Source organism: Stegodyphus dumicola, chromosome 2 (assembly GCF_044657685.1).
Source record: "Stegodyphus dumicola isolate Sdum_Otavi_A_Nest chromosome 2, ASM4465768v1".
NCBI classification, from domain to species: Eukaryota; Metazoa; Arthropoda; class Arachnida; order Araneae; family Eresidae; genus Stegodyphus; species Stegodyphus dumicola.
The window spans coordinates 55,846,047-55,862,954 of record NC_140769.1 but is presented as its reverse complement, the minus strand read 5'-3'; the positions used below and the strand labels follow the sequence as shown (position 1 = coordinate 55,862,954).

The 16,908-nt window shown below is 31.9% G+C and overlaps 1 protein-coding gene and 1 long non-coding RNA gene across 2 annotated transcripts in view; one reads left to right on the top strand and one right to left on the bottom strand.

Moving 5' to 3' along the window:
- The window catches only part of LOC118183992 (uncharacterized), a 543,427-nt gene that overhangs the window by 306,507 nt on the left and 220,012 nt on the right, over window positions 1-16,908 (bottom strand). Inside the window, exon 41 of the mRNA XM_085809921.1 lies at window positions 4,275-4,545. Within this exon, the coding sequence (XP_085666047.1) occupies window positions 4,275-4,545 (271 nt within the window). The remainder of the gene's footprint in view (window positions 1-4,274; window positions 4,546-16,908) is intronic.
- On the top strand, window positions 4,578-16,339 carry LOC146998444 (uncharacterized). Its single transcript, XR_015039428.1, has 2 exons — window positions 4,578-5,208; window positions 13,896-16,339. It is a non-coding gene; the product is annotated as an uncharacterized LOC146998444 (long non-coding RNA).

The following is a 16,908-nucleotide window of genomic DNA, read 5'->3' as shown; positions in this document are numbered from 1 at the left end:
ATAACAGTGTTCTTTTAATTTTTACTACCTTTACATTATGTGATTAGAATATTCGTCACCGATTCGTTCTATTATTGAGCTTTGCTATTGGATGTGGCAAAAAGCTTTTCATTTATCTTTCTAATTGAAATTATAAATTGCTTAACTACTTGAGTGATTTAAACTGTACTTTTTAATAATATATATATATATGCGTAAACTTTTAATACTATCTCTAATAAATGAAATTTAAAATACATCTAATTTATAATTTTTACTTACGTTTCCACCATAACTCTGATAATGCTAGTTTCCCATAGAAATTGCTCCACAAAGTCAAGGAATTAATAACTCTTCAGCTAAGCAGTAGTCCTTGTGTACGTTGCCATAGTCAGATAACGTAACCTAACCGTAAATTATTCAGCGCGTTACAGTAAAGAGCAATAAGTAAGCTAAAGAATATATCCATTTATATTATATATCAAATTACGTAGTAATTCAAACAGCTTTTGAAACATTTCTAAGTTTTAAAACACTTCAATAAATATTTCTTTCGGACTGCGTATATTATTCCAATCTACTTTAAAACTTTCAGGATAATTTCCCCAGCATATTTGGAGTTTTCTTCTAATGATATCCTTAACTCGTTATTTAAGTTCAACAGTATCATGCAATTTAAAAATGGAATTGCGGTCTTTTACCAACTCCTACTAAAAGAGTCTGCAAGTGTTTACAGGAGATCGAACTGATTAAGAAATCAGTCCACATAATATTCCTAAGTTTCCTTAAGCGAGGAATTTTTAAAAGACCATTTATAAGCAGCGAATTATGGAGCGAAATGCTGAATAATTTAAAATACGCCTCATAAAAATATTTGAGTTGTTGCACAATTTGATATGTAATAGAAATGGACTTATCTTTTTAGATCATGCACTGTTAGTCATTTAAATGTGCTCACTAATTTATGGCTACCAAGTATTGCGCATCTCGGCGTACAAAATAATACATTAGTGTGCAAAACGTAAGCAACTAACTCGTGTTTCAACGTACAACCATGAAACTGTTGACAAAGGCTTTTTGCGATCAGTACAATGAAACGCCAACTCAGTAGACAGGTGATGCATAATGCAGATATCAGCACCAGGAACTCCATATTTTCGACAGAGGTTCATTTACCGCAGTTCGTTACTGCGATAAAGTTATTCTGCCTCACGTGCATCTTTTCCAAGGTACCATTGGTTCCGACTTTGTTTTTATGGAGGACAATGTAAGGGCACACAGGACACATGCTGTTGAGGAGCTCTTGGAAAGTGAATATGTCAATACAATGGATTAGAAAACCTGCTTCTCTGATTTAAATCCCACTGAACATGCGTGGGATATTTTAGAGAGACCCCTGGAGGCCCGATCTTACCCTCCTAAGAAGACCAGACAACTGCAACAGATGCTCTTTGAAGAATGGGAACTCTTACTCCAAGAGCTGTTAGATAGTCTGGTGTTGAGTATCGACAGACGATGCAACGCAACCATTACAGTTAAAAGCTGTCAAAAACGTTTTTGCTTGTTGTTCTTCCTTTTAACCAGACAATTTTTATAACAACGCCATTCTGCCAATAAAGTCTTTTTCTATTCATTCCGTACTGTATGCGTCCTATATGTATATATATATATATATATATATATATATATATAACAGAAATCTTTAAAATAGTAATTTCAGAACCATGTCAATAAAATTAAAAGTAGAAAAAAAATCCTTTAATTTTTTTTATAAAATATCAAAATTCGTTTAATTTTACTTAAATAATGCTATCTTTTCTCCTCTGAAAGCTAAATTATATATGCATTTCAAAGACCACTGCCCAGATAGCCCTTCATTTTTCAATACTCATAGTATATAATATCTTTCTTCAGTTTTGCATAATTAGATTGCCCTGGTAATGTCATCTTTATCCTCGTAGTTTCTCTCATGTGTAAAAGCTTTCTGAAGAATAGAGCGTCAGATCAGGAGTGTAAGGTAAAGTTTGAAGAACATTTAATTACCCAGGATATAATGGGCAAATATCTCTAGTGATCGCGACTTTTAAGGACTATGAAAACACCGTGAATAAAAGCACCATGACTGCAATGATTGTGTTAAAGTCCATTTCATAGTTAGTTTTCAAAAAAGTAATAATTTGGACAGTTATCTAAATTATTTCTAAAAGTTTAAACAGATAATTGCACCTTCTTCATTTATTTATGGTCTGTGATTTACTAAACTGTAGACTAAATAATCTATATACAACTGCCAGTACTCTTTCGTACAGAGAATATTTAAGATAACTGAAGCCGTCCAGTTTCGTTCACTTGCTAGAATCCACACCAAGTAAAGATTTAGATACTACCACTTTAATGGATACGGCAAGAATTTTCACACAGAAATTATGGGAAACTAGTTTCACTTCGGAACTGAAAGAAAGCCCATGCGGGATTGGTAAAATTTTGTATTCAAACCTTTACATATTTTTGCTGTTTATTTCACATTTTATAAGTTTATTACTTTAGGATGTTTATTCTAACAGTAGTTACTACCTATAACCAAGGCTGGATTAAGAATTTTAAAGGCTCTAAGTACTTAAAAGGATTAGGGGCCCTCATACATATTTGCAGTATAAAGACTGCAAATATGTATCTCCCCATTCCTTCGTTCTCGAACCATATATTACTTAACAGACAATGAAAAATCTTCTGGTACTCTCTTTCCTTGAACACCTAAGTACCTTTCTATAGTGCCCGTTTTCCTTGATGCCCTAAACCCGTGCTAAACTAAACTCGGCGGTTGCGGGATTAAGCAATTCTTTCTTCCCAAATACACACGATATCTGTCAGCCATAAATTTTTAACGAGAGCTGTGTTGGTTTGCGCCCACTGCGATACGTAACCGGAATGCGAGCTGAAGCCATTGACAGCATCAAACGTTTAAATGTTTAACCAAGTCTGCCTACAACGCAATTCTGCGCCCAAATAGACCGAAACGATACATCTCACATCATATTTTCAGTTATACGTAAAGCAAACGAATTATGAAAGAGGTAAGAATATGCCTCCCCGTTTTATGCAAAAGAAAGACTTTTTAGCTTGCTGTACTTTTAAGTTTTGTGCTTACCAATTTTCAAGGAACATGTTGTAGGATTCCTCACTGGGTAATTCTAAGTTACTGTTGAAGGTGAAGAATCTTAAGAACTAGTAAGCGAATAATCGATTGCGTTCGTGTGACAGGAAACAACAAGATGGAAGGGTAAAATAACTTTTTATTATTCAAAATAAGATTTGACAGAACTCCTTCTTGAAGTTGTACAATAAATCCGACACTTGGGCTTGAACTTAAGAGACTAAGAATTAAACTAATCTAAATTAAAGAGGTATAGCCGAAGCTATCAAAATTCTAACCGAGTTGGCTCCTTAACGTTAATAGACTGCGAAGTTATCAAGGGCCTAAAGTACGGCCGAGCGTAATAATAGCTTACGAGAGAGTAGCCTAAAATGGCGGACGTGTGCTATCCAGAATATCTAGTATCTCTCTCACTAACACCGAAGAACTTCGCGGTTAAATACCACTCTTCCTCATTATGTATTCAGATGTGATTCTAAAGCTACGTTCTAGCCGGAAGTGATAAGTTGAAGTTAAGAATCGATAGGAAAGGAAGTTTAACTCAAAATTTAACTGTTAATAAAATTAACATATTTATTACAATGTTTTCACCGGTTGTCATAATTTTTAAAACCTTAAAGCAAATCTTGTTTATTATTAATATTATGGTAAAATTTCCATTGACATGCTTAATCCCAGAACGAATCGAATCTTTCTATTGATACAATTGATAGCATTTGCATTTTTCGCATTTGCATTTTTAACATTACCTCTCCAGACTCGCAAGCGGCCGAGTGGTCAAGTCTCTGCATATTGGTTCGAGGTTTGAATACCAGTGAACGGGCTCACCACATGAGCGTTTTCGTTGTTTCTCCCATGTGTAAAACGTGTACGAGTTAGTTTCCTTAAAAGTCCTCCAGGAAAGCATCCTCTTTCCCCCCCGTAGGTAGATATCCCTCGAGTGCTTTGCCATAATTAAATAAACTAAACCAGCATTACCTTTGCTGTGACTTTCAGTATTATTCGGGACCCAGTTACTGCTTATATTTGTATCACGACTTCAAAATGTTATATATAAATCAATAAATACTAATTTTTGCAATGTTTTACTTGTTTTTCAGATTTCAAGATTCATTAACAGATCGAGCTAAGAAATACTCACCTTCTTCACTTCTATTGACATTTAGGTACGCTGATGTGGTCTTACAACCAGCAATATTAGTAGCGGTACAAGTATACTTCCCCGAATCCTCTGGGTATACTTCAGGAATTCGCAAGACACAGCAGCCTTTTAGATTTGACAGGAGATAGTCTTCGGATGACGTAATCATGTTATGGTCCTTAAACCAACGGATAGTGGGTCGTGGTGTTCCTTCAACAAAGCATTCCAGAATAACCTCATCTTTTTCATTTGCAGTCACGTCTTCAAGAGGCTAAAGGCAGGACGAAATACAATTTTGTAAGATAATATTTAAAACAGTAATATTTGAAGAAATATGTTTTTAAATGCTTTAAAATTTTTATTTCATTGAAAAATCTGCAAAGTGTATTTCCGACAACTTAGAATCGTTCCTGCCTACATGAAGTTTCATATAAACCGGTCTGACAAGAGATAAGATGCTTAATAGTTGGAAAGCTTCTGTATTGCCTCCAAAACAATTATTATTTATTGCAATTATTATTATTTATTTAACTTGCATCTTTTAATGGAAACATACCTTAGAGACTATTTGTTTATCAGTTACTAAATTTAATTTTTGTGAAATGCTGAGATGTTATTTGGCTCCATTACATGCAGGATCCTAATAACATCAGGATTCGTTTCGGAAAACTGGTTTTCTGCGGAAATTCAAAGGAGGATTTATGAAGTGGACTACCCAACTTACTAGAACATTTTGGAGATGTCATCTTAGAATACAAAATATGTCTACATTTTTTAAAAAGAATTAATGAATAATTTTGGGATTCCTTGAGAAGCAGCGCACGTGAGCAGGTCATTTTCTGAGATGGTGGACAGAAAATAACTCTGACATGGGAAGCTATTGAATTTCTCGATCTCGTCCTGATCGAGAATTCCTCAGATGGCATGGATGTTTGTAAGTATATAGTGCCTGTACAGTATGGGGGGCCTTTAAAATACTAGAGAACCTCAGCTGATTTCGCGATTCAATAAATTAAATGAGACGCCTTTTTTTAAAACTAAATTTAGCTAAGACGAATTCGCTTGATTTTAGGATGAAGGGGCTTCCAAATCTTTCTAAACATCTTTAATACGGGACTAGGCTACCTTAATACATTGAGCAGTAATTAATTGACGAAATAAGACTGAAAAAATTTATTTTCTTCATTAAGTAAATTGTTTTTCTTTTGCTTACGTACTAAATTTAGTCTACTAATGAATCACTTAAAGTGAAACGCTTTGTTGTTATAAATCACATAGTTTGAATCACAAATATATTTTTCTGCTTATTAGTAAGCCAATTGTTGTTTTCTGATGAAGTTATATTGAAAACGAACTTGTGTTTGAAACATTCCCTCAACAGACACAGATCAATAACTGAGGTGCTTAACCCTCGTTTCCAAGACTGAAAACAGTAAATCTTAATCACAGCTATATTTCCCATTTCTGCTTCCCATTCCCAAACATTTCTTTCATATAATCACTAAAGCAGCTGATATTCGACTTAGCTCAATACGAAATTCAATTTAAAGCTGAAACTTCTCTTTCAGATTTACTGGAGTATTTAATTCAGTTGGCGTTATTTTAACTTCTTTACACTTTGAAATAACAGTGAAAATGTTCTTCATTTCAAAGAGCTGATATTTAAGATGGTCACTGCATATATATATAATTGATTCTCCAAAAATAAGAAAAATTAATAATTTTTATTTAAATTTGAATTGTTTAAAATTAGTTTAAAATGTTAATATGCTTTAGATTTGCATAAACAAAAACAAAAACTATTGCAAGTTCCTTGCAAGTATTTCATATGCAAAGCAGTGCTAATTGAGCTAATACCGAAAGTGCACTCTTTAAGAACCTTTTCATCATTTTCTCATTAATATTTATTAATATTTTAATTCTGCGTCTCCTGTTAAGTTTTGCTTGGAGCAAGGACCTTATTCACACTACTATTCAATATGGTCCAGTTGCTATGGGTTTCCAAAGTTAACAATGATTAGCTACGTTATACTCTAGCAACAAGAATAAGATTAAATTACGTAAATTTGCAAGATTATAGTTTCGAAACTTAAATAGAACCTTCTTCTTTAACCGTAGAAATGAAAATGAATATAAATTTTATCCTGGAGCATTTTCATTCCGGCAGGAACTATAAATTAAGAGCTTAAAAACGCTATTAAATCTCATCAAAGAAATGATCTTAAAGGTATACTTTTGCGAATTTCTTTTATAGATCTTACTACCATCACTTATTTTGTTCATTTTCCCAAAATATTTTGATAAATCATTTTTAATTTTAAAACTGTTTCGCAATGTTTTAATTGAAATGGTTGAAAATATTTCTAACATAAAATTCTGTTTAAATCTAGTAATTCTGTATATAGTAAAATCATTCTTTTACAGTTATCTGTGTGCATGATTTAACAGCAAATTAATTTTTATTTACAAAAGTCATGTTATGAAAGGATTCGCTCCTTTATTGTTTCTTAGATGCTGTGTCGATCTTTCCTTCATAACCCAGTTTTTCTTAAGTCGCATAGAAAATTAATATTCAGACCATGAGAGCAGCTGTAGATTTTTTTCAAAAAGATTTTTTACAAAAGATATTTTTCGAAAATAAATATTTATTTAATTATTTTAAATGCCGCCCAGACGGGTAGTGAGTCTGACTGCCATATCAAGAGCCCGGGCTCGAATCTCGGCACGGATGTAAATTTGTCTGCCCCTTCACAGGAGGCAATGGTGGCCTACTATTAGGTGCCTTGATGATAAACAGACCACCGCTTCTAGCCTTGGTAGTGGCTAACGCCTATAAACATCTGGATTCCCACCATTGGGAAAAATTATTATTATTATTATTTATATTTAAATGCTGCAGGAAATTTCTTTACTATAATTCTGGTTTTCCATTGCTGTAAAACATGCAAAGGCAGATCATCATTCCAACAAAAGGCATGCCAGAAAAAGAAAATTTATGAGCTGCCACTTCCCTAAAACAAAATATTTCTATCTTTAATTCAAAATTAAATTTGGAAAAATAATGATTTTAAGCAACACATTCCACAATTACCATAAAATTATCAAATACCGATAATAATATTTTCAGATCAAAAATGCTTTCCTATCATTAAAAATCAATCGAATGAATTTTAAATTCCTGTTAATTTAAATAAAACGGACTGATTAAATTTTGCCATGTTACCATGTCATGAAAAACAATTTTTTCTGCACTTAACTAAAATTTAAAATAAATGTAAAAATTAAAATAATTCTACATGAATAAAAATGATTCCATAAAAGCAAACGCATTGCATCTCAAAATCAACTTTTAAAACTGAGGAATTAATTAATTATTTATAATCAGCTGGTAATCGGTAGTTAAAAGATTCTTATCTACTGTAACCTCTTCAGAAATATTATGCTAGAAAAACACAAGTACTGCAAGCTTGACATTTTATCATTTTTACGTCAAAAAAGAATATGCAGCGGCAGACTACAATTCAGTTTTTATTAACATAAGAAAAATAATTTTATAATTGCATGATGCAGATAATCGTGCCTTAAAATATTCGAATAAAAATCACTGTTGAAATCTTATTGTTTCATCGCTCGATAGCTAGTGCTCAATTCCCGCTGTCTTCTAGCTCTCAAGTGTAAAGTCAGAACAGTGACATATTAAGCATACCCTTCCTTCAAGATACCGGGTGCTCCGTTCGCAGAAAAGAATATGTCACAATAAAATAAGTCACGTGATCGTTTCACTTCATATAAATGTTACGTGCCCACAATACACATCGTGGTATATAAAGCAACAGTAAGACTCGTTTGATTTTTTATCATCCGTCTGTTCCCAAGAATAGAACAACTGACTTCCTTCCAGAAATCTTTCTTCATGCTCAAAACTTGGTTAGTTAAAAAAGCTTAGTTTTCGACAAATCCTATCCCTCATCACACATTTCATAGACAAATTATTCTCTTTCATTTAAGTTATGTGAAGTTTCAATACAGTATTGGTAAAATACATAAAATAGGTCAAGGAACTAACGATCTATATACTAAATGTATGCTTATAGAAACACTGTAGCAATTTGAGAAAAAGAGTTCTTCATTAGGTGTACCATTTTAACACGATGCAAAACTTAATAATAGTTCGTAAAATTTCTTAACATTTAGAGGACATGATATAGCTGTTTTTGATTTCGACTATTTTATTTAATTTTTAACTTATAATAATGAAATAGTGTGAAACATTCTGGTGATCACTAAAATATGACATTTAGACACTTAGTGAACAAAAAGACCCGAAAGCATGTATTGCAGGTTTCATTATTAATTTTTATTACAATATTGTACCAACGAAAGGTAGTAGATGCAGAACAAGAACGTAATACTTAGCGAAACAACAGGTTTATGATAAATTTTTGGGGAGAAATTCAATTTTTTTTAGCTATGTGCAAACAATATTGGCTATAAATGCAATATAGGTTATAAACTGTTTTTCCAGCTGAGACTGCTATTTGAAATCTTAGAATCTTATACTTGGGGAATCGCATGTAAACACAAATATAAAACACATATGCGTTAACATTAGTAGCTGGTTAAATTAACATACACCTTCTGTTGTTTTTTCTTGAAGTAAAGAAACCATATGATCTGCGTCTCAAAAAAAAGCATCAATTATTTTTATTAGAACTTACAGTCAGCTTACTTACTCACAGCTGAAGTTCATCAAACATTAAATACGTATTCAAGAAAGCTCTATTTTTGGCTGCTCTTTCCCAGCTTTCGAGTGTTTTGTCCCATTGCAAACACAAACACACAACTTAATTTTGCATTAAACGACTTCGTTTTACCTATCGGAAGCGGTTAAGAAATAGCATGTAATACGAACGTCACATGCGGCTATTTAAAATTGAGCGCATAAATTTCATGTAAGTAATTAATAAACGCTAGCTTCTTATGTGAAAACCTATCGACATAAGTCAATCTAACTATTTATTAGATATCGGGGGCTTATTACTCAAGAGTCTGTATTTCTTATCAATTCACGTTCAGTTGTATTAAAGGTATAAAAGTACTGGTTTAACGATTAATAGATTTACGGCAGCAGAGGTTCTGCTGGTCGCTCAAACGTAGATGATACAAAGAATGAACTTCGTGCGTCAAGATGGAAATCTAAGTAATAAATGGCAGCTAATATTTCACCCACCAATACAGTGGTGACGTAATTCAATCTATATCCATTTATGCATAGAATAACTTAAATCACTTGGGATTCCCTATTCGAAGATGACAAATGGTGCTCAAAGAAACATTGAGGCATTCCAAACTCTAAAATTAGCAAAGTAACAGACTTGGCGTAGTTTTAGTCAAGAACTCAAATCGATTTCGAGAGCAAACAGGTATAAGTCCCTCTTCATCATGAGCAAAGAAATCTGCAAGACTTAAACTTCAGTCTTCCAGATTTCTTTGTTTATGATAACGAGGGACCTGTATCTGTTTTTCCTCGAAGTCTATTGGAATTTTGACTAAATCTATGCCAAAAATAAGGTTGTTGTTTTGTTAATTTTATGTTTTACTTTGGAGTACTTCTCTTCTGTTTTGTTTCCAAACTCTGCTTCATGAAAGGCAAAGAATATCAGCAATGGACTCTTGACAAATGGAAGAAGGTCAACTGCAGTGAAATGTTCCCTTTTCTTCTATACCATCCTAATGCGCGAGCTCATACACGATGTAAACAGAGCCATGTCGTATTGCTTGATGTACGGTTATGATTCAATAAGATAATGGAGGCATCTCTCCTTGAGTACTATTTATCATGTTCATAATGTCTTCAGAGAATTTAGGTCTAGGGCTGTACTATAATGTGGGCGGCCCATCTAACTGTCCGAAGGGCAGTCATAATGGCCCCAGTCTCACAAACAATGAACAGGAAAAACTACAGTTATTAGACAGCCATCAACATTCATGCCGAAAATTAACGCGGCGCACAGTGACATCATTTAACAAAATAAATAAACTTATCAGTGAGTTCATGTAATTACTAAGTTATTAGAAGAAAACGACAACAAATTCCTCTCTTATGATATGGCTCACAAACTCTTAACGGTCTACCTGATGAATACAGCATAGAATAGTACAAACACTAGTGCTTCTTCTTTATAGAAAATACATGTTGCTTCTCTAGAGGATCGTTACATTACCAAAAAGAGGATTTAAAAAAAACTGTGAAACACATTCTCTCACGTTGCTAAGTTATGCGTGCATTATTAGCGAGGTAATAATAACGCAATCATTACTTACAGAGAGATGGATCAAGCGTTGTTATCGATATTCTCAAATGAAATTCAACTTATTATTTAAATAGAACTGTGAATAATTTAAAAGAAATACAAATCGCACAGATTAAAAAAAAACCTTTATTAAACTTTACATTTATTAAGGCAAATTTCACTTCACTTCAGATCTGCAAGGCTGAAAATTGAATCAATAATAATTTTTTTTTCATATCTCATCTTGTTAGAGTATCTGCTGTACCGAATGATAGATAAGATCTTTATTTGAATCTCGCATTCAAAACGAATATATCATTCTATACCCTATTATATGTCGTTACAAAATATATAACGGCATATAATAGGGTATAGAATATATCATTCTACACCCTCTTACATGACGTTTATGGTTCTAAAGATGATTTTGATTCATCTAGATGCAGTATGGAGTATGAATAAACATGTAATAAATCACGTAAGTCGACAAAATTTCCGTAAAAGTGTACATCAAAATCGTTACGATAATTTATTTTACGAAAATGTTTGTATGCAGTTGTGCTAGAGATTACATTTCTAACGAAAAATTTTGACATTTTAAAATGCTAATCGAAAAACGTTAAACTATCTATGAATAATTACTTGATTTCATTTCAGGTTGCTCGAATGAAAAACTCTGCATAAAAATTTAAGATATTTGATAGATTCTTTAAGATATTAATTTCATGATGTGAATACTTTGTCTCTCTCAGTTTAAAGTGTTGATCACACTGTATTAATTTATTTTTATTAATTAATTAAGTTAATTACCTTTACTGTCTTTCTCGCTTTCCTGCCAGAATGATAATTTCTAGTTCGCGCGTGTTTAAAATCACGTAGAAAAGAGATAGTATTTAAAGGAAGGATAGTAGAACCAGAGCATGTTTCGCCTGCTGAGTTGATTCTCTTCAGAGCAGTTCATCTGCAGTGCTGCGTTATTCTCGCCATTAAACTTGTCACGCTGATATTAGGTTTGTGCGAACTTGTGCGCATTTTGTCTGTGTAGCCTTTGGGCTAATGTACAATTTACTTAGTTAAACTAGATTCGTTATTTTGATTTACGTCATAAATGCTGGCTGGTTTTGTAAGCACAATCTATGCCTTCTGTTAATCTACCTCATTTTGATAAAAGGGTCTTTTACGCCCTTTCAAAGTCTCTGTTGTTATTACCAAGACATAGCGAGAAGCTGCATACGTCTTCCTGAGTTCTCATCTAGTTTATGTTTCCAAAGAAGGTGAGACTCTACAACACAATGAGTAAAATATTTTAGGAGAACTTTTTTATTAATGTTTTTGTTTACTTCGGTTAATTAAAGATTTTAACTTTTCATATTAAGGGGAAATAGGTAATAGACAAAACTCATCTTTTAAGTTACAATAAAAATGATAAAATAGTAGCAAATACAATAATGCAAAGTATGACATTAAAATAAAATATCCTGAGTTAATTAGTTTTGAATTAGAATTCCTAAAAGAAATTTAAAGAACTCTGTTGATTTTATAGAATACAGACAGTTACTCCAAATGATTGTCTCGATTGTCCTTAAAAATTCTAGAAGGACAAGTAATTCATGAAGTGAAAGAAAAAGTTCTCAAGTTTTACTTTAATACGAGATACAATATTTCCTTAGGTTATAAGAATAATGTCAAAATTACAACTAAGCCAGAAAGTTTTTACTACAGTCTTCACATCATTAATAATGTACTTCTGAGATCAAGTAAAGCTTGTGGACAGAAGTAACAACAAAAGCACAATTTTGTACACAGTTCCAAAAGAAAATAAATCACATGGCGTAGAGTCCGATGACCTAGATGACCAGAAGAGCGACATCAAATTCAAATCTGTAGAAATTTTTTATTACCACCACATTAAGAAGCCTCTAAATCACCCTATAACCCTTCACAAACCTTTTTCTTTCCACAAGAAAACAAAGGAAATAAGCATGGAGCTCTTCAAAGAACGTTGTACCTAATGTTTCAGACTCTTCGAATGAGATACAGTCTTTTGTTATCATATTATTCAGTATGCATATCGCTGCTGCATATGCTATAAATAATAAATTTCAGAGTTTTATGCACTTAAATATAAATCTTTCGAAAATTTCATAAGTACATATTAGTTCTGAGGTGAATTGAACAGTAAAACTTCCGTATATAAGTCATTTCTTCTACATATGTGTTAACACAAGTACGTAGTAGTCAAACCTAGTCTCTCTTTATATAATAAAGTCGTTAAAGCAATGATTTCTATTGATTAAAAGTTTTCAATACGGTAAGGGGGTAAATAAATTATTTTTTGTTTCAAAACTTGTGGTGCTCGGAGTGAAAATCGACATGAAGCTTAAGAAGCTATCTTTCAGATTCTTTGCCTTTCAATTAAGTAATCAAATCTACTCCTTTATTTCCAAAAAATACAAATTTAAATAACGCGAATAATTCTATTGAATAAATTAAAAAGTTTGAAAGAATTTCTATATACCTATTACTAATCTTAAATTTTTACTTATTTTTTATTTCTTAAGGACAGGAAAAATGCTTGAAATTTTAATTAGTTTTCACTAAAATGGAACACAGTATATAATGTTGTTACTATGAAAAAATTTTAAAATGCCTAATATTTTGGAAATATCAAAAAACGTAAGTATTTTATTGTTCGGTTAAAGCATTCAAGGGCTACCTGTCTTACAGAGTCTGCCTCGATAGAGAATCTCTAAGTTGCATCTATTTTAAGTAACATTTATATAAAAAAATATTAACGAAAAGCATGATTAAATGCTTAAGCAAACTACTGCACTAAAGTGCTTGATGTGGTCACTATTTTCTTAACACAGAATTATATTTTTTTCAGTGTTTCTAGCTTTTATATTCATAGTTTAATGAATGATATTTTCCGCGACTTTTTCACTGTTGTTCTTCATTTGTTTCAAGATTAAAATTTTGCTGTTTTAAGCTTTGTTTCTTTAAAAGAAGCTAATGAGAAAATATCTGGATATTTTAGTGGACTTTAGAAAAGGTCTACGATGAATCATTAAAAAATTTACTCCGCCTCAGAAAACACCACATACTCAGAGCTCCAGAGAGCACTAGTTACGTCGAAATGCCAGGGGCAATATTTATACTAATATGATAAGTTGTTAAGCAAGTTAATTTAAGTGAAAATTGAGAGTATTCGTGAAGATATTTTATTTGGTTGGCAAGAAAGTAATTTCGGTTGTCATAAATAAATAGTGTTCTGTTCGTTGTATTATTCTTCTGAGAATCTTATTTTTTCTTTTTTTTTTCTTTTCAGATTTGGACGCTGACACTTTTAGGTTTCTATGAAAACAAATTTCGCGTATGTTTGTTTACAGCTGTTAGTTTACGATCAGTTTTAACATGGGGTGCAAAACTAAATATTTTTATATATTTTACTTTTCAAGTTTCATAAATGCAAGCTCACAAAGCGATATGCGAATTTTATCATGTTAATTGTTTAATAGAACGCATGTATCAGAATTAGTTTAAAACATTTGTTCTGCAGATTTTTCATTTAAAGTTGAGCAACGTTCTGGCCGACCTTCAGAAGTCGATGATGACAAAATTAAAGCCATTATTGAATCGAATCGTCATATAACTGTGCAAGAGATTTCAAAAAGGTTAATTGTATCACACACAATAACTAAAAATCACATAAGATGTCTTGGACTTGTCAAGAAGCTCGATACTTGGGTTCCGTGCTAATTGAAAGAAATTCATTTAACACATCGAATCAATTTTTGCGATACGCATTTCAAATGCAATACAATTAATCTTTCTTTGAAACGAATTATCACTTGTAATGAAAAATGTATCGTCTAAAATAACATTAATCGATAAAGATTATGGTCGGAGCACAATGAATCAGCCCGAATTATATCGAAAGCTAAACTGAATCAGAAAAAAAAATCATGCAGTCAATTTGATGGAATTACAATGCTGTGCATTTTTAGAAGCTTCCAAACAACCAGACGATCAACTCAGATATTTATGGTCAACAACTTATGCAAATGGAGAAAGCAATCGAAGAATTGGCAAATCGCAAAGGCTTCGCCAAGACAATGTGAGTCATCACGTATCTAAAGTGACCACACGTCCCGACTTTGGCAGGACAGTCCTGCTTTTTGGAGGACTGTCCCGCGTCACGCCGATTTTTAAAAATGTCCCGCTTTTTAGAAAACATCTGCATTTCTTATTTTAAATATACTGTAAAAACATATTATCTATTATTTATGCGAGCAGAGTAAACTAAATTAGGCGATGTAACAATTTAGATTGAAATCACCTCATATGCGGTCAGGTCGTAAATTAAGAAACCCTTTTTTCATGGGGGGGGGCTGAAAAGGAGGGGATAATCTTGCTCCTGGTCTTGAGAAAATGTGGGGGTCCTTTAAACATCTAACTTCTCTACATTCAGTTTTTATCCAGAGGAAAATACAAATTGAATTCTTCGAATGAATGCAATTTTGTACAATGAAAATGTATTATTAAACTATAAACTGTAAGGCAAATAACATATTTTTTTAAAGTAGGAGTAGAAAGACAGATATTTGTTACATCAATGAATTTGTAGTAAATATTGAATTTTTCATTTCGAATGCTATGTTCCATGTATGCGAAGTAGCTGAGTATCTAAGAAAATAGTCTTAACCCAAATGGCCTTCAACCTTTTCACGTCTAAGGACTGTTTTTCAATTACATTGTGGTCGCTGCTGTTTGGTTAATTTTCTAATGACATATAAACAATAATTGTTTTTATTTGAGACTTATGAATAAAATAACGCAAACTAGACTGCAGAAAATTCTTAAGAATGAAGTTAAATAATACTGAAAAATACATTATTGATGCCCTTTTGTGTTTTATATGTAGTAGTATTAACTACTACTATAATCCTTAAATGGAATCCTTAAATTATATATATATATATGTATAGGTATATATAAATGGAACCAAATATAGAACAAGGTATAAAATATCTTTATTATACAATGTTCATTACCATACGTATATTTACGTAATATCAATATAAATAGTTAGTTAGGTTTCGTACATATATAATTTATTTTCATATTTTGTATTTTTTGTATTAGATTCAGTATTGTATACGTATCTGAAGTTTAATTTGTTCTCTTTTTGGGTTACGACTTTAAGTGAGAAAGAATTGTTAGGGCCTTCATAGGGATTACATTATATACAATCAGTTAGGATCCGACTTTTCCTTTCTTTTAATCATTATATATATTGAAATACTACTTGATAAGTATACATGAAATATAGCAGTTTTTTTAAGATAAGATTTTTCATAATAACAGATACGTATGTGTTATTCTCTTCGTAATTTTCCGTATATATATTTATAACTAAGAAATCTTTTGAAAGCAGCATCAAAGAGCTGTCAAAATTATATTTTAAAATTATTATTTAGAAATGCGCTTATAATGGTTTTTATATTTACGAAAGATACTTCCCGTTTACTCAGGCTCACTGTATTCAAGTCGATAGGACCAATTGAACGGAAAGATCGATTTGTTAACTCATTTCCAAGTTTCAAATCGGATGAATGGACTCGCGAATAAAATAGACATTAAAATACGGTCACTGAACTACAGTGAGCAATGAAAATTTTAACAAAGGTTTCGTACTTTATCTTATGAAAACAAAATATCAGAATCTAATTAAATGTTTCACTTATTAGAAAAATAGAAAATATAAATATTTGTGAATAAAAAGAAATTATCTTTAAAAAAATAAAATTTAAATGAAAAAAATAAAAGAATTACAAAATATTGCAGAAATTACATAAAATAGCGAATAAACTTATTCGGCACAAGCTCGCTAAATGTAAAACAGATTGTACAGTCAGCTCGCCTTGTCACAGAAATATACTGTTCATCGGGTTTAAAGGTTATTCAGACTAACGTGCGAAGTTAAGTGAGTAACTTGTATTTTCCTTTGAATGTATAAACTAGCCAAAAAAATTGAGCACTTGACAATTAGATGCAAATTTAACAGATGGGAGCACTTGACAATTAGATGCAAATTTAACAGATGGATTGAAGGAACCCTACTGCAACGTACCACTTTGTGTAAGCATTGTAGTGGATTTCCTTAAGGTATGTAAATATGAGCCCATTTTCCTTAGAAAATTCTCCATTAAATCATGCTTAGCCAATCCTTATATGTTTTGCCATATTCAACACAAAATCATTCTTAAGATGATTAATTAATTAATTTTATGTTAGATGATACGAAGCTTTTCAAAAACTAGAATGCTTTCCGTAAACAA